Source organism: Colius striatus, chromosome 12 (assembly GCF_028858725.1).
Source record: "Colius striatus isolate bColStr4 chromosome 12, bColStr4.1.hap1, whole genome shotgun sequence".
NCBI lineage: Eukaryota > Metazoa > Chordata > Aves > Coliiformes > Coliidae > Colius > Colius striatus.
Window position 1 is genome coordinate 9,451,824 of NC_084770.1, and position 24,805 is coordinate 9,476,628.

Sequence of the window (24,805 nt, forward strand, 5' to 3'; positions counted from 1 at the left end):
CAAACCAAGTTTTAAATGTTAAATCTAGATTTTTATTAATTCACTGGCGGTGAGCAGTGCAAAAGTGTTTCAAAAGAAAATGGAAGTAATATATTACTACCATATATGTATCTGAAGAAACATACAGGTTACAAATAAAAGTATCTCAAAAAAAAAATCGCAAATTTGTACATTTATTATTCATTATTTAATAACTTTGATTTTCTGCCTGTTTTCTTTTAGATTAGAACATACTGAACACTAAAGACCTAATGTAATCACGGTCAAATATCACAGTACAACTTTAACTTGGTATTTCACAACTTACAGCATACACAACACCTTAAAAGTTCTGGCTATCCTCTCAAAAAAAAGGAGAATATGAGAAACACGGACTTCACCATTCCGATGTCCCATTCCCTCCATTCCCAAAGAACTGACAAATTACTCTAACTTACCAGCTCCCAAACATAATGAAATCTGCTAAAGATCTGCATCTTCCTGCCTCAGTGATGCCTGCAACTCTTTGTCTAGTGAAAGACAACATACATTCCCTTAGTCTTTTCTGTCCAAACTACTGTGTGATCACATTTTCCTCCAGGTTTGGAGAACTGCTGAGAAAATGCAACTGTCTTTTCCAATGAATCTAGATTCTCACTTTGAAGACATCGACGCATGACAGGAAAACTCCTTTGGATCATTTATCATGCTACACTGTCCAAACTGTCTAGAAACACTTGGTGTAATTTTCAATGTCTTTCTGGGTTGACTTCGACCTTTATAGAGCAGATACAGACAGAAGAGTACACAGACAAATGTTTAATATTTTTCTAACTAAACACAGCAGATGATCAACTAAGTGGGAAGCTTCATTATGCTTTATCTACAGAATTTTATCAATGAAGTCATGGTCAGGAAAAAGAAGAACAAAGCCAACACCCTCTACTTCATTTCAATTAGAAAGATTAAAGCAGAAAAAGGGAACTAGGTAAACAGTGCCTCATCTTAATAGTCTTTGCTATTTTATAACTAAAGAACAGGAGAAAAGCAGTCACATTATAGTTTATTTTTGTCTTGGTGCATGGAAAAGTTTAGTGAATCATGAAAAATTAGGAGGTGATGGAGAGAAACACATCCACATTTTTCCAGTGTCCTAATCACATGTTAATAAACCCAGTCACTTTATGTGATTCGGAATTTGATACTCCTTAAACACTCAGCTGATGAAGACTGACTCTTACAGACATAATTTATTTAGTAATCAAGTCTCAGTTAGGACTTAAGTGCATTTCACCTAATTATCACTAAGAAAATTAAGCCAGTATTCTGAAAGCTACACTGAAACGCGACATTTCATTCAGATTTGAAGGAAGGAACATCTATGGCTTCTATTCCGATACTCATTTGTCATGGTTGGCCAGCTACTGGAAAAGAAACCTGTGGAAGTGGGTTACACAAATGAAGTGTACAGCGTGCTTTCATGCTTTGTTTTCTTTTTCTTGAAATGCCCACAAGGGATAGCAAACCAGTCAGCAATAGAAAAAAAACAACTTTCATTTCCACAATTAATCTTAATCTGATGGGTCACAGATTACTTACTGTTCTTGACAGTGTTTCAATTAATGCACTTCCATACGACCATATCCATTTATTACATATGCTAAATTAATTTCATAGCTTGCATGTTTTCTGTTTCTCTACATGCAATTTTCTTGTTACCAAAAAGATAAACCCCCATACTTTTCAGCAGCAGAGTCTTCTATTGACCTTCTGCATGAAGACTGCTAGCAGTTCATGAAAGCTATTCAAGCCCTTCTGGCAGTACGTCTTAGGAAGCATGAATATCAGCATTTTAACATTGAGCACATGTTCAATTTGGTTTCTTTTACTTTAGAGAACCAGAACTTTAAGTTTTTAAAAGTGCAGTAAATAAGAGAGAAATACCAAAGAAAATACTCATCTGAAAAATTATTGCAGTATACACTAAACAAGACATAAATTGTGCAACCCCTCCTTGGCTAGAAAGTTGCTTCCATTCCCTTCCCATCGGCAAAAGAGATGTTTCTCATGCTTAAGTTGAAAATCCCCTGAGGAAGGGCTTACTTAAAACAACAACAGACACAAGTAACAAGGTTTACAGTCCAAGACAAAGTGAAAGAAGGTAAGATAGTCATTGAGCATAAAATTCACTTGAAATACTGGCACATCTTTGGTTTTTGAAACAGGGATTAGTTTGCATTTCTTCTCGACACGAGCTCTGGCTTATGCCTGGTTTATGACTCTGGAAGCATCTGGTTTCCTATCACCTTGTTTTCTTAAGAGGTTAAATTTTTTCAAATCACTCATCCAGCTGTTTCCGGAGCAGATCTCTGGCTGCAGTTTTGGATTTCTTTTTTTTTAATAAAAAAAGGATTTCAACACAATTAAAACGTTTCAAGTCCAATGCAACCTTTTTTCCTGTATATTTTCCCTTATTTCAGAGCAAAATATTAGCTCTGTCACAAAACAAAAAAGCCATAATGCTGTTTACAAGTTCAACTGGTTTGTAAGTTATTTCTATCATGTTACTACAGCAATAGGCTGCAAAATGCTCAAAAAACAAGAATTGTAAGTCTGAAGCAATACCAACACTGGGGCTCCAATCTGATACAAATCTACAGAAATATAAAATATATATCTAGAAAAATATATAGCAAAAAGATCCCAGAATTATTTTGACATTTCTAAATTAGTTCATAGTATGTGTTGCTCCAGATTAATATGGGAAAAATAATTTTAGAGTAAAAAAAGTGTTTCCTGTGTATCTGCTGAGTAAATAGAAGTTAAAGGAACAAAAAATTATACATGAGTTCTCTTAAAGTAGAAATCCAACTATAGTGGTGACCAAGCCCTTCTATGACTTCTGTGTTAGCCTCTCAGACAACTGTCCAATTGAATAGGGTGATGATTATAAAGAAAAGTGAAATGAGTTATTTAATTGGTGCAATTACTCAGCATGCATATGCACATATATGCAAACACAGATAGTGAGTGGGTAGGTGTGTGCACATATGCACTTACCTATACATTTCAGAAAAGGAAATGTTCTTTATCCACACAATGAAGAAAAGGCATCATTCTGAAGCATTAGATTGAAACTTCAGTATATTAAATGCAGATATATTCATGGAATATTCAACACAAGATGCAGAAGTTTCAGTAGTTAAAAAACATGGAAGGATTTGGCACTGGAAGATTTGGGAACATATGCCTAAGGGGCAGCCCAGTGGAAAGCAACATGACAAGCCATCAGCAGAGAACAGAGAACAAGGTTGCCATCCTGGTCAGGTTGACCTAGTGACAAATAACAAGATCCAAGGTCTAAGGCAGTCCAAGTTTCTAAAATCCTGATGAGCTTGAAGTAAACTTGTTGGGAAAGTTGGGAAAAACAAGTAGGAGGAGATAAAAAACAGACAACATGATTTGAGTGAGAAACCAAGAAAATGATCTGACAAGCTGTAAGAGGGATCTCCTGTAAATCATTCCCTCTAAAGCCTAGATACATCAGTCTAGACATTATCACAGAAATACATCAATGACTTCACTGATAAGGACATGAGATAACATACACAACTTGAAACACAGAATTTTGAAGGACAACATACAACACCACCTGACTGCCTTCACTATCTCAGAAACAGTGTAAAATTGTCCTTCAACTAAAACAAGGAATAATAATTAATCTCATTATGATTGCCATTTGTACTAGAAACACTTAAACACAGAGAGCTTATCATGTTTCCTGACTCTTAGAACCTTCAATGAACATCGATACAATTAAAAATAGTTTACCTGTAAAGCAGCCTTAAGCAGCATTTGAAAAAAAAGAAAGACTGTAAACACCTTTGGCAATAGCAATGACCATAATTCATGGTTACAAGTTATTATTTCTACGGTCAAGTAAAAGATGATTTCCTGTAACTTAAATTCTTCACCAAGCACTGCTGTTGTCTAATAACAAAACTGTCAACTACTGCCCACTCCTGAAACTAGGCCTATAAACACCAAACAAATTAAAACATAGACATAAATGTTAATTCTTAAATTCCATCTCCTTCCAATTTCCTCTTTCTTCCCTTTCCTTGTCTGTAGTTATCTTCAGTTGTACACCTCCAAACACAGCACAACACTGCTGCCCTAAACCCCATCCTTCGTGTCTGCCCAATTTCAGTTACAGCCTTCCTAATGCTTCCCACCAGCTCCTGCAGGAGTGACAGGATAAAGTGACAAAAATAGTTACCTTTTCCCATTAATACTGACTCCTACTAAGGTCACCTAAATTATAATCTTAGCATGTTTTCATTCCTAAATTTATTTACTCAAATTTCATTCATGTTAGGCTTAAAAAAAATAAAATAGATCTATATATGCCACCTGAACAGATACAGAATGTATTTGAATGAGAGTAAGAAGTGTTGCATTACCTTTAAACTGGTATCTAATCCCTTTCAAAAGTACCTGAAGTATTAGCTCACTACCGGAGAGTTCAGTTGAAATATTTTTAACTTCTAGCAATACACCTGCAAAACCAATACTGATCTAGAGCTTCTGAAACATCCAAACAGAAGTCATTCCCCCCACACCATCACTTATCTACATTTTTCTCAACAAGCCAAAATAAGAATTATTGCACATACAAATCTTCCCAAAACAGAATTTAATGTTAACGCTTGTATATTTGTGTACAGCTCAATGCCAGACATTAGACAGACTTTACAAAGGTTTACTTATGCTCTTTATATGCAACAGCAGTTGCCACACGCTACCTCCAAGTGCTGCACTCATATTTGGCACAGTCCAGAATGTGATATGTGAGTATAGGACTGTGCAGCACATAGATCTCTTCTACTGACACATAGGAGAGAAAGAGGGCAACTTTTACAACTATATTAAATCTAAGATTTAATTAGTAATTAAGAACCGTAATGAAATGTTAAGAGTCCCAGCATTGAAATAAATGCTCCTGTTCTATTTATGTTTCAGTCAAAACTACACAACATTCTGCTCTGTGATACAAAAATTAATATCTGCAATCCAATCCTATGCTTAACAATGTCTGTTTCTCTGCAATAAAGACACCATCCCTCACGATTCCGACGCAGAGATGCACTGATGGGGAGAGATGACAGAGATAGAAAAAAGTGTGTGCAGTCTGCCTTTTACATTCTCTCAAGTACCTTTTGTTGAATAGTGGAGTGCTTTTGCTCCATATCTCTCTTCTCCTTTGCAGCATCTACAGCCAACTGATCCAGCTGTAAAGAAAAACAGAAAATTGGATCTTTAGACATCAAGAGAAATTGGGCTCAGTAGATTTCATAATGCTGACAAAAAAAGAACACATTTTGTATGTCTAGACACTGCATGACTTTGGTTTTACTTGTATAGTATAATTATTTCTCTGGTCAAAAAGTGTTTACCTTGAATAACCACTGAAGCCTCGTTTAAAGCACTGCACTACCTTCCTGAATTAACTTCTATGAAAGGTGTATATATTTCTTGTAAGCCTTAGAGGAAATGTTTGAAAGAACAGTATGGTGCCAAGCATATGCGACTATACCGCATTGGTGCTCAGCCTCCGAAGAGAATGACTCATGCTTTAGCTGCTCTTGCTGGCTGACTGGCCTATGCAGCAGCACTGGCACTAGCAGCAAGAACCAGAAGGAGCGAACGCTAGTGATTTTTCATCATCAAATCCAGGGAACTACCTCAACCTGGCTTTTGTACTTAAGAGTTTTGATCAGGACACTAGCAGTATTCGCACAAGATGCCTCGACATCTTAGGTAGAACTATTCAAATCCTTTCCAGTCTCAGAAATAACAATGTTTTTGATAATAAGAGAAACTGTCACAACAGAGGAGTTTTAAGTTTATATCCTTAATAAAGTCTGTGATTACAACAGTCACTACCAAAACATCGCTGCAAGCATGTCTATAGCACTAAACTTTTCCTTTTAAAACCAGAGAGCAAAAGGCAAGTAACTTAAGATACCGTTTAAAAGTAAATTGTGAGGTTGTTTTATTCACCGGGCCAGGGGGGGGTTGGCTTTTTTTTAAACAGACTTCAAAGTTTAAAGTATAAATATGGTTAAGTGCAGAAGCAGATGCTGGCAGAATCTCCAGTTAGTCGGTACTTAGACTTTAGATGACACTACGAAATCTCATGAGCCCCTCCTTTACCCAGCCTGTAACATAACACCCTAGTCACAGCACCACACAGAGTTAACAATGCCAACACTGAACACAGCAGTGCAGTCTATAGCTTTACACCTGAGGCACAGATCTCATTCTACTCCAGGCCTAAAATGAGGACACTAGGAATGGTGTGCAACACCAGAGTTCTAGCTGAAGTCAGTCACATGGCAAAGGGCACAATATGACTAATAGAACTTCCAGTTCACACACACAGAGGATTGATGTGCCTCCACCTACTCCCATAACCACAAGTGAAAATCTGTGCCAACTCTGGTCATTCTTCCCCAGTGTCATATTTCCCTTGCTTGAAATGACATAAAGAAGAGAAAAGACAGACAACTGGCTCTTACACCCTTGTGCTAGACCATGAACAATTAAGGAGATATCAGATAGTTCAGACATCTGGATCCAATTCCATACTCTTACTTTTCTTAACTCTTCCCTCCCTGGCTTCTTCTCTGGCTCAAATGTTAAACCAGCCCTTTCACACCTTTCATGTTGTGAATGTGAACATGTTAAAGACTGAAGCGTCCAGAGATTTTATTTCTGTAGCTATACCATTAAAAAATTACAGAAGAGCCTCTAAACCAGACTGGGCTGCTCAAAGACCGTTTAGCACTAAGACTCATAGTAAACCTGGTTTTTATGATAAATGCGAAAACTGGTGCAATGGTTGTTCAAGACTTGATAAGAATCAAGTTTCTTGTTAAAACCTCAGACACAGGAATCTGTGCATGGCCCCAAGAAATCCTTCCTCCTACCCTGCTAGATGAAACAGAAAGTGGCCACAATCCAATTAGGACAATTAACTCCAATATATCTTAAATATGTTTGATGATACATTTAGCATAGCGTAAGTGCCAAAACAAAGCTCTTCACAGCAGCTAATTTCATCATTTCCTTTTCTTTGCTATCAAGACAGCACTGTACCATTCCTGCTTCTAAGACCAAACCAAAACTTCTATTCATTCAGGTGAGTAACACATCAACTCTCAAACAAAGATGACCAACAGTATACGAATTATCAAGAGCTCTAGCGATAGTTCAGCTACCACACAACTATCAAAATCCCAGTCATTATACCACTACTAGGTGGTCTTCAACAAAGTAGATCTTGAAACATGCAGTACTTACATAAACTGACAGTTCTCTACCCACTTATAATCACTAAGTCAGACTAAAAGAGCTTTTGGAATAGCCATTTCAGCATGAAAATTCAAGTAGGTTTTGTTTTTGAACTAGTACCACATTTCATATGAAAGGTGCCAAATATCATCATTTCCATGCAAAAGCTTCTACTACACTTGTGTGCCATCCAAGATTCCTCTATAATAATTGGATTCACCAGTAATCCTACCCTGACCTAAAATATCCAGAAAGCTCAAGTGTCCAATTTTATTCCATCATATAAAGCAGTTATTTTGAAAATGCAAACCAAAACAATTAAAAACTGTAATGATATTATTTGAAATTCCTGTTCGATTTTAATACATCAGGTGCTGTTAAACCCTGTAATTAAGATCACACACAAAATATACCTGGGAATTAAGAAAGAATCTGACAGTATTTTCCAAAAAAAACCTAGCAAACCCCTGTTTTGTTACATCACAAGGTGTCTTCTCCCACCTGTTAAAGGCAGAAGCTTCAACCACAACAAACTACAAATCCATTAACTGTTAAACTTTTGTAAGCTATTTACCAGTTTGCTTCTGTAATGAATAATATCCATTACTTATATGCCAAGGCCTGCCACAAAAGAATAATTCAGCAAGTGTTACAACTTTAGGGTCTTCAGCCTATCTTTGCTCCAACTACAATATAATTTAAGCCTTCTCAGCTTCAGATTTTCTAAATTTAACTCCTCAGTTGCTACGATACCAGGACCAAAATGAATCTTACACAGTGGTCCTTACCAGATTAAGCAAAAAGATGACCAATCCTTCAAAAATAACCCCTGTTCCTTGCTCAAATTATCTCCAAGATATAGAAGCATTAAAGCCTTGCTGGTACTATCAATCATTACCAACTCCATAGGGTTTTTTTCCCTCCTATCCTCTCTTCTGCAGAGGTACAGGACACATTCTCTACTATCAAAACACTACAGTTCAACGGTTACATCTCAAAAAGGAAGGAAGCATGTGAAAGAATAAGAGGTACAACTAAGGACAGAGTCACATACAACTGAACCTTTCAAGTGCCACTATTACACCAAACACAGAGGGCTGTAGCTGTGCACTAACTTCCTTTCCTGATGGCAGTGCCAACTCAAGCAGTCTGTCTCTATTCTCAGTTCTATTGCTTGCCACATGCATGCAACACACACACAAGAACACACCTCCCCAGTGTGTTTGTAGACGTAATTGACACCCACATTAACCTGACTGGGGACCAGCCTAGCAGAAAAACAATTATTCAGACATTTGATTGTCAGAGTTATTTTCTACAGTTCCCAATCTGCTTCACTGTCCAGACACAGGAGGTAGGTTGAGGAGTAGAGACGACACCACCACCACTGTGGCAGGAACAACTAGCTCAGAACAATGCCATTTCTTAGACATTCAGCGACACACCTACTTGAGATGAATGCAAATAAATGTTTGCTGTTATTTATTTGCTTTTGTCTCTGGACAGACTTGGCTTGGCTTTGGTTTGTGGGTCAGGTTGGGAAGTGGTTATAGAAGGTTTTGCAGTTGTTGTAAGTCCTTGGATAGCGGCAAAGTTGTTTTTTTTTTTTTTTAAAACAAGTTGAAGTAATTTGTTACCTGTGCACCAAGATCTTTCATGTAGGGCTCAAGTTCACTAAAAAGATCATAGCCTTGATGGAAAAAAGCCAGATGGGCATACATAAATGATAACATCTAGAAGGAACAAAAAAGTTTATTTTTTAGAAGGATAATTGTTCATCAGATATCACAAATATATCACCTAACTCACGTGCACTAACTTAAAATACCATTCCAGGCTTTATTCCCACTCTCTCATGTCCTTTTAATTTTACATCTATCATATAAACATAAACAAACATGCAAGGTAAAGGCAATAACAACCAAGCAAAAATATCAGAAATTAGTTAATAGGATTAACCCCCTTGACAAAACAAATCTTCTTAACGGCAGAAAATTACTTACGTCACCTAAAATATTTCTCCTGTTCAACTAGAACATGTCAATTAAGAGAGCAGCTACAGAATATATTTACTAATGACCCAAATCCATAACCTTTATGAACATCTGAGAATACTATCCAGTCTTAAAAATATAAAGATGCAGAGCAGAATGGCAAGCAGTTATAAGGCTGTGATCCAACTAAAGTTTCTGCTATGGAAAGGAATTAGGGAAATATGGGAGTGTAACTTTAGACCTTTGAAAGAAAAGCACCGTTTCATATGGCAGTCTGCACCTCAGTAAGCTTTTTCACAGATATAACGTGAAGCAGAAAAGGGAACACAGAACTAGCATGCGGATATAATTGTGCATAGATATAGCACATAGCATTCAAAAGCCTATAGTATATTTCCTATTACAACATGCTATTTACATTAAAATTACCATTGTTGGAGAAGGATCTATATCTATTTTATAACAGATAAGAAGTACTTCTTGTTTATAAATTAATATAGCAGAGCTAAGGAACATAATTCCTGGCAGATGAGGTTTGATTTTAACCATGAAACACATACCACACTGTCAACAGCAGTGACAACCTTAAAGTTTTCAAATTTGAACCAAAAAGATTGCCAAAAGCAGTTAAGGATCTATGCTCAGTTGTAGTAAACACCAAACTGACTGCCACCAAAGTGTCAAAAGTACTGATAATGTTTTGATGGGTAAAAAGACTAGATGTTTAATATACTGCTTTCCAGTCACATTTTTCATTTCAGATGTACTTATCTTCTATACATAAAGTATATCTTACCGATTTTAAGATTTCTGCTCTCCTTTTAGACTGAAGAACATTGATCTAGAAACAAAAATCATCAGGCAATTCATCATTTTACTTGCAAATTTTACCCATAAAAGTACTTTTAAATACTTCTAAATAATCAAAGTTTAAAATACAGGAAGAACACAGAACAATATCAGACTTCACAAAGCAGTTTTTTAAAAGATGCACAGTAGTTTTGTCATAATAAGCCAATGCAATCAGAATAAGCTTGAAACTTTCACAGTAATAGTGTCAACTCTCATATTCAAAGGGAAAAATGTAAGAAATTGCATGCTTCCTACAAGTTATATAACCTTTAAAGCAAGGAAAATTGATACTCATTTTCAAGAGACTGAATTCAACATGTTTCAAATACCCTTTCTGACAGTATGAGCTAACCCATTCTTTCTCAAAGAATCCATACTCAGGACCACTACTAACTCCTACTAGTGGAGAGAAAAGGATGGGGGGCATGTTTATTTTTCTCCTTCATCTGACATGATCTAAAGTGTCCCCTAACTGGGATGCAATCCCAGTCTCTGAAACAAGCAAGATGATAGTAATTTCAATAACTCTTCTGTCAAATGTGACTGTGAAGTTAGGTGAAGTTGCTGACTGATGGTGGCTGTCCTAAAACTTGAAGAATTTCACCTTACATGGAAAGAGATAACTTCTTTTTTCACTTTCATAGAATCACAGAATAGTAGGTGTGGGAAGGGACCTTTAGAGATTATCTAGTCAAACCCCCTTGCCCAAAAGAGGTCCACCTAGATCAGGTCACACAGGAAAGCATCCAGGTGGGTTTTAGAAACCTGCAGAGGAGACTCCACACCCTCCCTGGGCAGCTTGTGGCAGGGCTGCATCACCCTCACAGTAAAATAGTTTTTTCTTATCTTTAAATGGAACTTTTTGTGTTCCACCTTCTTTCCATTATCCTTTGTCCTGTCACCGAATAAAACAGAAAAACCTTCTGACATCCATTATTTCCATATTTGTAAATATTAATGAGATTCCCCCTCAGTCTCCTCTTCTCCAGACTAAACAGCCCCAGTTCTCACAGCCTTTTCTCATATGAAAGATGTTCCAGTCCCCTGATCATCTTGGCCCTGTGCTGGACTCTCTCCAGAATTTCCCTGTCCCTCTTGAGCTGAGGAGCCCAGAACTGGACACAGTTCTCCAGATATGGCATCACCAGGGCAGAGTAGAGGGTAAGAAGAACCTCCTCTCTGCCCAAATCTCAGGTCAGTTGAGATTCCACTGAACGGCAGCACAGGCTTCTGGTGAATCAGACAGTCCTCCCAGTTTGGGGTCATCAGAGAACTTGCTGAGGGTACACTCTGTCCCTTCATCCCTTCATCAATGAAGATGTTGAACAAGACTGGCCCCAGAACCGATCCCTGTGGAACTCCACTGGCCACAAGCCTTCAACTTGATTCTGTCATCGATCACCAGCCTCTGCATTCTATCATTGAGCCAGTTGATCTCTAGTTCCTCTATGCTCTTTGTGCCTTAATTTTTAGGTTGTCACCCAGAACTACAAATTGTATTTTAGAAGCTCCACTTAGCAGAAGCATGCATGAAATTGTAATTTAACACCTCTACAGCAGTTTAAAACTCCAGCAGAAGAAATAAAGTTAATGAAGCTATAATCAAAACCAGGTTTTACTTCTACACTTAAACAGTCAGTATTTTGGAAAATCTTCTGTAGCAAAAATAATTAAGACTTGTTTGTACAGAACAAACCCTTGACTTGCAAAGCATAAAATAGTAAAAGGAAAGCAAAGGTTTTGAAATACAGTTTAAAGCCAACAGAGCTACAAAGAGACCATAGTTGTGAAGTTGTTTTCCCAGAAGAAAAGTGTCATCCAAGTAGAAAGAATTCCTAAACTGAATTCATTTTTGCCCATATTACTTGAGATGCTGAAGTTGTTCCCTGTTACTTTAAATGCATTTCTATTCCAGAAACTGTTCATACTTTAAGTAAATGAACTCCAAGAGGCAAAATAATCTGCAGTTCAATGCACACACCAGCAACTGACCTACACTAATGACTATCAGCCTCCCCCTGGCTACTATTTGATGTTAGTACAAATAACCAAGTAGTATATAATTCACATGACTTTTTAAACATAAAAATGAACTTTGTCCTTAGTACTCAAAAGGCAGTTCACAGTGTTAACCACCAGCCAACGTATCTGTGCCCATACCTGGGCTGATGAGATTGATTCCACTTCACTTTACAGGTAATATTTGTAATTTAAAGAACAGTTAACTTTAAAATTGTCTTGGTTTTATGTAAGACATTATCATCCTGAGTTGTGACAGTCTAGCCAGTTATTTAAAACTTCATCTGTGTTTGATCATACCAGAATCCCACACTCATCTGGGAGACCCTAAACCCTGGTACTATCCAGAACGCAATAATCTTGTTTTGCTGTAGTTGTGGGTAACTATGAAACAGGTGAATTTTAAGTGCCAATAGAAAATCTTTTATTTCATAGGATTCAAAGTAGTAGGACAAAACACCTCTCACCACACTAGAGGAGATCAGCACTAAAAAACAAAGGTAGTTGTGTTCTTGATTTCCTGTATGGCACAATGGCCAAACTCCAAGTCTTCTAAGACAAGCAGGATTTGTTAAATAAAATCCAAAGCAAGCAGCTTAAATTATAGTAGCTGCCAACATCCTAGATCAGAATTCTTCAGGGAATTTCTATTTCCTAGGCTAGATTACAGTTTTTACTTCAAATATATCAGTAACCACAGCATAGTCAAGTCATGAAATACATTTAGGTAAGCATGAGGCAAATACCGTTTTTTCAAAATGAATGTTGAAGTTGAAATTCAAGTGTGTCCTTACAGCAGTGGCCTTGAATACCAAAGCATTAAGCAATAAGAATGCATCTAGTAAATGAATGTTGCTCAGATATCACTAAAAAAGGAATTACCTGCAAAGTTATTCCTTTTTCACTGAATCTCCATAGGTTCCAAGCAGCTTGCAACAAACACGTCTAAAAGACAGATCTCTAACTGTACGCAAGACATGGTTTTGAAAAGTAACTTATTGCTGCACTTACCTGAAGAACATAATCCAGAGCTATATGTCGGAAACATTTTCGTGTTGCTGTCAAAATATTGGTTGCCTCCTCTACCTCATGTTGCTTATTTCTTTGAACTTGGGCATTCTTTACCAGAGCATTCTCTTTTTCTTCACTAACTTTCTCAAATTGTTTCTTTGCATCTTTAAATTTCCTAATATCTCTAAAAGGAAAAAAAAAAGATTAAAAAAAACTCCAAAGCATCAAAAAAATGTTTAAAGATACAATAGTCAGACCATGGTCATGACCATTACAACCTATTTATTTGTTTTCACATCCTCCAATAAATGCCTGGATGAAATGGCAATTATATGAAGCATGAGAAAAGCTTCTACGGCTTTCTCTTCTGAGGAAGAGGCAAAATTGAAATGCATCTCATGCTTAAATGGGAAAAGCTTTGGTAACTGCTTTTTTCCTTAAGCTTTGCCAATGACAAGATGCAGTTAAAATCCGTAATTCATACTACTACAACATTTCTGCATCTGGATTTAAAGCCTCACTGACTTGGTGTGATTTCTGACAAGCTTTAATATGCACTTCCCCATTCAAGGTTGGCAATTTTCAGGAAAGCCATTTAACCAACTCACTGAAATCAGATGGTTTAAAATTCTATTTTACCTATAATTTTCCAATTACAAGTGCAATGTAACTTACTCTTTAACAAAAGTCTGAAGCTGTGCCTTAATTGATCTTTGAGTTTGGTCAAACAGGATCTGAAAGAAAAGCATTATTATTAATGTCAATAACTTAGGGGTATTTGTAACTTCTACTTTTAGACATATACATGGTTCTTATGCAGAATTATGTAAGAACTATTCTTATACCACTGTCTAATATTAGAATAGAAACTCCTTCAGAGTAGTTTTAAATTAAATAAAAATTAAATAAGAAATAAAAAAAAGGAAACTAACACAAACCCAATACCTTTAGCTGGTCTTTCCTTAAAGACTGTAGTTACACAGAGAAACATGATCTCCTGGCACCTTATTCTCTCATTCTGACAATGTAAGTCATGCTCACTTTCATGTTTATTATGGTTATTAAACAGTCAAGAATATTCCTGTATAAACAGCCCTGAAGAAACAACTTGAAATGTTAAGTAACAACTGGTTTTGATTCTTATAGACTTTCACAATTTAACCAACAACTCAAAAAGAAAAATTAAACCATAGGAAGAGCATGCCCTTAATTTCTGGCAATAAAAACCCCACAGACTGATATTAATGTTGAAAATGTAACATATATGAGTAATTAGTATCATCTCCTTGACATAATATAGTTGTTAGAAAATGCCCACTGTTGAACAGCTAAGAATGGCTGCTTCATTTTCTACTACGAAGTGTTCTAAACCACGCTTCTCGAATTTCTTTAGATTTGGGGAGGTGGGACAGAGGGAACATAATGTACTAATTCAAATTGTAAAGCTGGAGAAGTTTGTTATATTTCCAAGGCCAAAGCAAACCTGAACATGAGGCAACTTGTATTTTGTCTTATGACTCCAAAAGTTCCGAGGAATGAGAATGCACATTCCTTCAGCTTCACATCCACCCTCTGAGTTTTAGGAGAGAGTGGAACATGTCAAAGGCTACAGGACAAATCCTTTTGCCACTTATTGTTGTGCAAATCACAAATAATGCTGAGTTTGCAACTCCTCTAGACCTCCCATTTTGCATTATAGAAATGTACAAAGGCATGATCACAAAAAATAGTAAAAGAATATCAGGAAGTAGTAGTTGGCTCATCTGAACAGAATCTCTTCCGAAAGGCAAAGATCTTTAAGAATCAAATAATTTTATCAGAAGTCAAGAATTCAAAGTTTCATGACAAACAATCTTTTCTTCAAATACTCTCAAGTCTTCGGTTCCCTCTTCACAAAATTTGGAAATGAAAAGCCATGCAATTTTAAGTACTGACAGAAAAACCCTTACCAGCTTGTTTCTCTTTTCTAGAAACAATGAAGGAAGGAAAACATGACTAAGTTGCTCACTAACTCCTCCATCCAGTCATCATTTTTTGAGGTTTTCAAGACCAAATTAGAGAAAACCATATAAGCAACCTGCTCCAGCCTCAAAGCTGATCCTGGATTTAGGCAAGCTGTTGAATCAAACATTTCCTAGCATCTCTTCTAATCTGAATTGTCCTATAGGTAACACTAGCACAGGAAAGATCCTGTTTGTATTCCTACTTTAGGAATCAAAAAAAACCCAACCAGACAACTAGAACAGGGCAAGAACTACTTTGACAAGTCATGCTGGGACTACTCCCACTGCTGACATTTAAGCTTGCCAGTGCCTGAGGAGTGCAGCAATCAAGATTAATACAGAAAAGAGTATAGCCAGATGGCAACTCAAGTGATTAGTGGACTTACAGAATCACAAGCTTTGCAATTCTGCTTACAGTAATCAAGAGGAGAAAAGTGCTTCACAGAAAAATACATACATACTTTTTTCACCTAAAAAGCATCCAGACCATGATCTAACTAGATTTACAGCCTTTCCAGCACATTACCTTTCACACAGTCCAAACCAAATCTAAGAGAGCTGTCATTTGCCATAAGCTGTCCTAGTGATATTAAAAAAAAGTGCAGTGGCCTACATATTTTCAGCACTTTGGAGACACTTCAGCAACTTGCTGAAATATGAAAGAAAAATGGTAGAAGAAAACAGAACATACACACCTTCCTTCAGCTTTCAAGATACGAGACTAAACTCTTTAGAGAGGTAAAAAAGATATTCATTTATCAATCTAGGAAAACTTGAGTTGTCTAATGAAGTCTGACATGCTAAAAACTAACAGTAGACTTAAATCCTAACATTTTCTCCTTTCTCAACACTTGCCTGTTGTACTTCCAAAAAGAAAGACACATAAATTAGAGGCGTTTCATTTTGTGCATTATAAAGGATGGGGAGGGGGGAGGAAGTAAGCTTGGGGAAAAGTAAACATGATTTTATTCCAGCATAAAACCTTGTTCCTAGTTTGCCATTTCTGCACATTATTTTGGTTAAACAGATGAAACTACCCAGTGTTTACTCTCAGAGCTCTGGGTTTTATCAAAGCTTACAAATTCCAATAAAAAAATGAGCAAGATTAAAATCTGCAGGAAATGCAGTATTTATAAATACTTCATAAACAAAACAGAAATAAAATATTTACAAGTATAAAATGAAAAATACTTAAAACCATTGAAGTTACGACTTTGCAAAAACTTTAGCATTATTCTGTTGACAAATATAACTGGAGATAAGCGATCAATGTAATGTTTCAGCTTACATTGTGATAATTGATCATTTCCTGTAAGGTGTCAGAGAACTTGGTCAAACTGGTCTGTAAAAAGAAAAAGGTAGCTTAAGTTAAGCCCTACCAAATACAACAACAACAAAAAGCCATCCTTAATATTTAGTGATGTTTATTGCTTACACAACTGTAACAAAATGTACTTGGAATCAAATAACATAAGTTTGACTAGCTTTCCATTGCACTACATTTCAAGTAAGCAAATCTCCAGATAACAGTTTCATTTGCACACAAACCATACTGAAGTTCACAGGCATTATCTATTTCAACTGGTGTGCAAAGATCCATACATGCAATTGATATTTGTAACGCACATTAAATACAGATGTTATAGGTAGAGATGGGCACATAATTATATCTGAATATTACACAATTTCATACCTCATTTCAGAGTGATATAGGCAGGAAATATTAGTGTTTCAAATTAGTCTAACTAGACATCAGACTGAGGTTACACCACTGAACTGGGTTCTATACATTTAAAAATCTAAATTTGTTTATAGTGTACCAGTTCCAGGACCCAAAAGACCAACTCTGGGAATTTAGCAGAGAATCAGCTCTCAGGATCTCATGACTACAATTTCTTTATTTAGTGAAGTAAACAGGGTAGCTGTTCACAGCTTCAACCTGACTTTCTCTACTCCTCCCCAACCCAATACATATCTTCTGGAATTTGGAAAATCCCTTGCCATTGCAGCTTAAAGCTGAAACTGAAAAGCACAGACACTTGCAGTGCGCCACACTCAGACAAGGTCCATCTTAAGACGTTTCAAAGAAAAAGGAACAAAAAAGCAAATAATAGAATCAAATTTCAACTACTTCTCTTGCCAACTGTTATATTTTACCCTCTTTCAGTTATGCTTTTCTCCTTCCATTTTCACCTCAAAGAACTTACCTCAACCAATGCATCTTTACAGGAATATTGTGCAAGGTCTCGAATTCCATTCATAAACTGTTTGTTGGCTGTACAAAATGCTTTCCCAGTATCAATCATTGCAATACAAAGCTTCACCAGCTAGCAAGAGAAAAAAAAAAGTAGAAGTTCTTTTGGTTTGGAGGAGGGAGTTGGGGTTTGGGTTTTTTTACACCACCATATAAACATGAAACACAGTGACTCTAGTTAAAGAAACAAAGGCTTCAAAACAAGTGTTTCAAAAGTTGAATTCTACATTTACAGAGTCCCACATTCTATGAAAAGCTTTCTATTGTATAGTGATTGCTGTAAAAGTACTACTTTAGGTCAGCTGATATGCTATTGAGAAGGTCACTAACTCTTCATTATTTAAAATTATTTGTTTTATTGTTAGCTGATATTTTGGACATATTTCAATAAAAAGGGCTGTATGAAGGCAAAAAGTACAACTGAAATGTAACTGGTTAGAAACCAAACAAATTAGTGTTTTGTGGTTTCTGAGCCAAAACACCCCAAAAGAAATCTACACCAGTTGTTTCAACTTGAGACACTCAGAATATAGGCACTGGAAACAAAGAGCTATGCACACAAAACTGAAGAGACAGGGTTACATCTCAGGAAGGTGAGATCAATCATGTTTTCTCTCATACCATGGACTAGTCTTTCTCTTGATGGGTTTCCACCCCTACCACTCACTGCTTAGGGTAGCCCCTTGAAGAATCTGACATGGAGGTCACCAGTATCTTGTGATGTGTTTTCCCACTTTTTGAACCATTTATGCACTGGGCCATTAATAAAAGAAAGAATGGTTAGCGTGATCACTAAAATGCTCTCGAGACAAGGTGCATTATAATCGAGTTACCCACTCTAAAACAAACTAAGTATTAAATGAGAAAATTGAACCTTGGTGTCTGAAGGATTTTTCAAGGATGCTAGACAGAATTTTCAAGAACAACATAGAAGTATTTGATCCTCTGTAAGGCTAAGGAAGCCACCCAAGTGACCTTCCTGCCTTGTTTACTCAGTAATTTTTATGTCAACTCAGATCATCTTAGAAAAAGAAGAAATCTGAGCATCATCTCCCACATTCTCCTCAATGGCCAAGTTGCTTGAACAATGGATAGAAAAATCACTACCAACATGATCCTTTTTTCACTATTGCCTATGGCTCAAAATCTTTAAAGTAGCATCCTTTTTTCAAGAGGGGAAAAAAATGCAGATAATGTAGCCCAAAGTCATAATTGTGGGACACTAAAACTAAGTTTAGGATGAATAACTGAGCAGAAAATGTAGACAAGTTATTATTCTCAGGCCACAGCTCACACAAGAAGCTTGGCTTTTAACTTAATTATTATAATAGGTCACTTATATATCACATTATGCTTGAACTACTTCAATACTTACGTTGTGTACTTGCTTTCTTCTCAGGGGATAAATGGGTTTGGGTGTTTTCTTGTTTTAAAGAGGGATAAGATATTGTCTCAGGGCAAAAAGTCATACTACTTTACATGGTAGAGTGGCATTTTTGGCACTGGCCTCCTGCAAGAAGCTCAGCATAAGGCACTAAATAATGTCCCTAAAAGAATTTGAGAATTCTTTTCCCCAAAAGTGATCCTTGTAGACTAGCAGAAAAAAAAAAAAAACAACTTACATGGTTTAATCTATCAACACAGATTCATCACCCCTACAATGAAAATGTCTTACAGCCATCAATTTCACCAAAATTCACACCAATTCAAGATTAAGTACATTAAATTTGTTTTGAAAGAGCAAATATTTATATTACCAACTACAAAAGCTAGGAGAAGTAACAAAAACTCTTCAGACTCTGCACTACACCTGACACTGACTTTACCTCTTTCTGCAGCCAACTCACAGATACAGAAACAAAACTTTGTCTTTGAAAAGTAGATAAGGAGCTGAACAAATGACATCTGCTTACTACATTAAAACACAGGCAAAAATATTTTTAAATATTTAGCATAGAATGCTAAGGAAAGAAGACTTTCTACAGATGTCAAACAAAAATAAGCCACCCTCAAAACACTAGCAAAGAAAGAACAAAAACCTTCAAAAAATGCTGGTTAGGAAAGCAGCTACTGGATTGTAAGGCACTAAAGAGATGCTACATGTAACCTTTTATTTATGTGCACAAAGCATATCAAAACACAAGATCAACTTTACAGTAACTCCTTCAGACAAAAGTGAAGGATATGTGTACCTACCCTGCTGTGACTGTTCTGCTGACTACCCAAGACAGGCAGCATTGACTTCAAACCTCTACAACAAAGCGCATCCAGATATCCTCACAGTATGCAGTTGTAATGAAACGTAAGCTCTCCATGTGGAGATAGCCAGTCCATGGCTTTTAACTCACATGAAAGCTGAAGTAGCTTGCATGTGGCTCCCACAATGGGGCTAAGTCAGAGGACAGCAAGGGGCCACAGAGGCAGGACAGTATTGCACAATCTAAACCCTCAGCTGAGGAGAAAGTGAGGCTATCCAAACCCTCACACTGCCTGTTGCTGCTGTTACTCAGGCTTGGGTCTCCAAGGACCAGCTGTACACCCGACCCAGATTCCTTCCCTCTACAAGAGGCAAATACTTGGCTGGCTGGTGCCACTTCCCAGCTGTGAGCTTTAAATCAAAACCTAAACACATCTTTTTATATTTTTCAGCGGAGATATTGTTGAATTAAAAAGCTTACCTTGTCAAGTTTCAGTTCCAGTTCAGTCACATCTCCTTCTACTTCTTCTAAAGCTGCCCTGCATGGTTTAAAAAAAAGTTTTACTGTAAAAGTTTACACAAAAATACTCTGAGGAAGGGGTAGAGACACATTAAACCCATTTATTGCCATCACAGTTTCACTTATATTTCAACTATAAAACAGCACAGCTTTTAGAGAACCAGAAGAATTTAAGAAAATTTCCCAGTAAGAAGAGAAACTACATGACTGACAAAACATGTAGCTTAAGATTTTAGATGAAATTGTATTAGTGTTTGTCATATTGAAACTGGTTTCCTCTGTTCATATATAGACAGTAACCTCTATGTTTGAAGGTAATATGAAAAAGACATGAACTGAAAGTCTGAGAATTATCTTCAGTAATTCTTTCTGTGACTCTCCGTTGCAAACCTGCAAACCTACAAATCTAGGGCTATTTAATAAAAGAGTTTGCAATGAGATTATGAGAAATACAGCATTTGTTGTGAGTCATTTGACTTAACAGTAAGTTCAGAGGGCACACTTGTTTATATCCTTTGCCTCTAGTCTCAATTGATTGCAACTTTCAGGCCAGTTATATTTTATTTGTCAGCACAAGTTGCTGTCATGAAGTGTTTCTAAAGCATAACATTTTGCTTGAGAGCTCATGTTTCCTTTGGTACTTTCTTCCTTGTTTATTACTACCTGAAAAAAATGGAGAAGCCTGAGAAAGGATGAGAAAGAGAGTTCATGAACATTGCCATTTCATCAGGCTACTGCCTTGAGAGTTTGAATGTACTAAATTTCTGGCACCAAAAGCACCCTTGCTCCCATCCCAGGGCGCCTCGCTCGGTTGTTCCAGCGTAGCTGTTCAGAGCCCCACTGTTCACCAGAACTAGTCTGTCTTGGGAAAAAAAAAAGTAATAGGAAGTTTTCTGTAATGTTTTTTGGAAAACTGGATGGGATGCATTTCATTGCCACAAAAAAACTCTTCCTGGAAAAAGTGAGATGGGCAGGGAAGTACAATTTGGAGCAGGAACTTAAGCCAGCTTTACCACTGAGGAGAGAGTACACAGAACCACAGCGTTACTGTCTCTTGCTAATTCTGTTCCAGTTCACATGAGTTCAAGCCAAGAACAAAAAAATTAAAAACTGGATGAGGCCTCAAACTCAGGAAAAGCAGTTTTTACAAGAATAGTTCTGCAAAACACTGCCAATTGCCTGCAGTTCTCAAACACTGAGCATGACATTCTCAGCTTTTTGCACATTTCACTAACACGTAGCTGCATTCCAGTTTTTGTATCTAAAGGCATTCCCACAGTTACATCCTAGGTTTTAGAACTAAGCACATTCCTGCATATCTACATTTTGGTTTCTGCCTCTCCTTTAGCTTTGGACCATGAAGTATTTCAGACAACATCAATTTCTCTTTTACTTTATGTTAATCCATAAATGATTGGCTTTTAGTCTCCAGAGTTAAATCTTGGTTTACAGAGCATTAAAGAGAAGAAAAACACTCAAAATGAAGAACAAAAAAACCTAACAAAACCAATAAAGGAAAAGTTTCTCATTATTTAGACTGCAATTTTGTATTCATTTGTTTATAATCACCGTGCAACCAGTTTTTGTTTCTTTGGCATTAACATAAAAGCATGATTAAGTAGCTTGTTTACAGAACTGCAGAAAGATCTGATATGAATTTTTTTAGTGTCTTTGACTAGCAGAGTTCTAGCTCCACAGGACTTAATGAGCTAAAACACTAAATTTGAAGATGAAGAAGATAAAGGCAGTCAGAGCAGGCAGAATGAAAACACCACATCTGCTTAGCAATTAAAGTGGTATTCCAAGGGGAAAAATTTTAGGATGGAATAAGCTCAACTGAAAGAAAAATAACAACAGAACATCAGAAGACTGCAAAGATATGGGGCATAAGAAAGAAACAGCACAAAGCAAAGTAGAAAGAGATACTGTGGAAGTAAGGAAGGAGTCACCACTGGATTCAGATGATCTTTGAAAGACCTGAGGCCCCTGAAGCACTAGACTGCTTCTCCAGACTATTTCCCATCACTGACATGATGGAGAGAAGGCACATCTGGGCCCTACAGTTAGACATGGATCAAACAGCTGTTAAGTTCCAGCCAAACCCCCTTTCAATTCCTTGTTTCTTTGTACAGAACTGGCTACTTTAACTCCTTTTTACTTGTTTTTATATGATGGAAAACAGTGATTCTCATGTAAACGTTTTCATAGTATCAGACCAACACTGGATTACAAACATGAGAAAGTGGAAAGGATGCCCTCAGATGATCAGAATACAGAGACATATTTCTAATGTCTTAACACCATCTAGTCACAAAAACTGTTTTCATACTGGGTTAGAGAACAAATTAAGAACAGCTGATCTGAGCTGTGCTATGGTAATGCTATCCTTGTTTTCCTTATTTTTTGAAGCCACGGAATACAAAGGTGCATTTATCTCTCAAACATCTGTGTCAGGAATTACTTAAAGTTCACAGAAACTTGTCATAATTCCAAATAAATCTCATGGCCACAGCCAAGACTCAATCTCCAGCTATAAACACAGGAAGTGATCGTCAAACAGCTGAGGACCAAGTGTTAGACTTGACATGTACCAAAAATGTTGCTCTTTACTAAAGTAAGCACTGGGAGCAGGGTTTGCATCACGGTAATCTTAGCCAGAAGACTGGCATTAGCAATAAGGATCAAATCTGCCTCAGTATATGAATCAAAGTCAAATATCCGTGGCATTCAAACACTGCATGGCAACACACAAAATCAGAACAGCTGCTTAAGGGTGGAGGACAACTTTTATAAATTAGCAGTCTCCCATACTCCTCACGCTCCATAACGAGGACTCTCAGGAATGTGTTTTTCTCTCCTTTGTTGTTCCTTTCCCCTGCCCCCCCCTCCAATCAAAACACAGTTCAGTTTGCTGGATACAGCTCCCCATACAGCCACAGCTGCAATGCAGGAGGAATGTAAGAGATGATGGAAGACAATTCAAGACTTGACTTAGCATCCTTTTAAAATAAGGATAACGTAACCAGTCATCTAGCACAGCATACGACAAAGTAAAGCTGATCTCGGGTGTCCATCACAGCATTTCCCCTAAGTGAACAGTGAAAGACTTCCTTCCAAATTAAGGTACTATGGAACTCCAAGAAGCCCAGAAACAAAACACAAATATAGCCGCTAAACTGTCCTCTAGGAAGACAATCAGTTTCTCTTAGGCCACAAGCTGAAGTTAAGTCCTAAGGAAATAACTTAGTCTGGACTAAACCATGACACAGTGCTGACCATCATGTCAAGCTCACTGTGGTCACAGGCAAGTGTCTGCTTGGCCTCTTCACACTTAAGTGTAAAATGTGGCACTGGTCAATACTTTCAAAACCAGCTGCTTCTAAAAGGATATCTGTCACCAAAGCCACATCCTGCCTTTAGTCTTTCACACGTCCTTCATGCTGTAGCTTGTGTTCCTGAAAGTGAGGAGGCTAGAATCAGTAGTCATTATAAATTAGATGCTGACAAGCAGCCAATTGGAGAAGTCAGAAGTGCTATGGATAATTAATAAATCAGTTATGGTTAATTCTAGGCTTAACAGCTACCACCATAAGAAGATCCAAAATAATAAAAGCCCATTAACAAGTATTTTCCCATAGTTTGGGGGTTTGGGATGTTTGGTTGGTTTGGTCTTTTTTTCATTTTAAATCAAAGAAAGTTTAAAGCTTAAAACTTAGATTCACTTCTTCAAAGTACTTTCAGAAGATTAGGAACAAGTACATTAAATCAGCTGCTATTGAGACCAGGACTTTGGAACATATTCATGTGTTTGGATACAAAATGGCAATAACAGATTCTCAATATCACAATTCCCAAAACATTACTGCTAAATTATTGTCTTTAAACCTTGACAAGCAGAGCTTTCCCACCTGCACATATTCTATGCAGAATGGCCCCTTGATGCACAAATTAAGACTTCCCTGCAGAGAACATGTCCTTTCAACTAACAGCCACTGCAGTTCAACAGTATAAAGCTGACATGCAAGCTAGTCACAAATTATCAATAGATAAATCAAAGTCATTAAAGACATATATTTAAGTGTGACTACATTCACATTCTCTTTCATTTAGTACAATATAATTTCATGAGACTGGCTGTGTATCAGAAGAGTAAATAAAGCAGCATTACTATCCTCCAGCCTGGGAGGGACAAAGAACATTGCATGTGAAACAACAAGCAAATGGTACTGTGATTAACTCCCCTTTGTCCTTTGTAATTGTATTTCATTTTAAACTTGAAGGATATTAGGAAAACTGAAAAGTAGTTTCAGGTATGTACAGCTCACTAAACGAAAGGGCCAAAGCTGGATAAAAATGCATTCTAACTGGTTAAAGTAAGAGGAATTCATTATTCTAACTCTCATATTAAACACAAATGCAATACAGACACCAACAGAGATCAGCTGCCTAGATTCAGATTAAAAGGACAGCAAGATAGTGACTTCTAATCTTTCCAGTCCAAACTATCAGACTGAAACAAAATCTGCAGTGGAGCTGCTCACAGACTACTTGTACCAGTGACTGCATTCAGCATTCTCAGTGACAGGAGTTTATCATGTTGAGAGACTTGAAAGAAAGATA

The 24,805-nt window shown here is 37.0% G+C and overlaps 1 protein-coding gene across 2 annotated transcripts in view; it reads right to left on the reverse strand.

The window, feature by feature from the left end:
• Window positions 1-24,805, reverse strand: part of ACAP2 (ArfGAP with coiled-coil, ankyrin repeat and PH domains 2) — a 61,721-nt gene that overhangs the window by 23,943 nt on the left and 12,973 nt on the right. For both annotated transcript variants that reach the window (XM_062005379.1, XM_062005378.1), the window contains exons 2-9: window positions 20,147-20,204; window positions 17,422-17,541; window positions 16,503-16,556; window positions 13,887-13,945; window positions 13,212-13,395; window positions 10,126-10,170; window positions 8,973-9,068; window positions 5,196-5,270 (exon numbers count right to left, since the gene is read on the reverse strand). In XM_062005379.1, coding sequence (XP_061861363.1) covers window positions 5,196-5,270; window positions 8,973-9,068; window positions 10,126-10,170; window positions 13,212-13,395; window positions 13,887-13,945; window positions 16,503-16,556; window positions 17,422-17,541; window positions 20,147-20,204 — 691 coding nt within the window. The remainder of the gene's footprint in view (window positions 1-5,195; window positions 5,271-8,972; window positions 9,069-10,125; window positions 10,171-13,211; window positions 13,396-13,886; window positions 13,946-16,502; window positions 16,557-17,421; window positions 17,542-20,146; window positions 20,205-24,805) is intronic.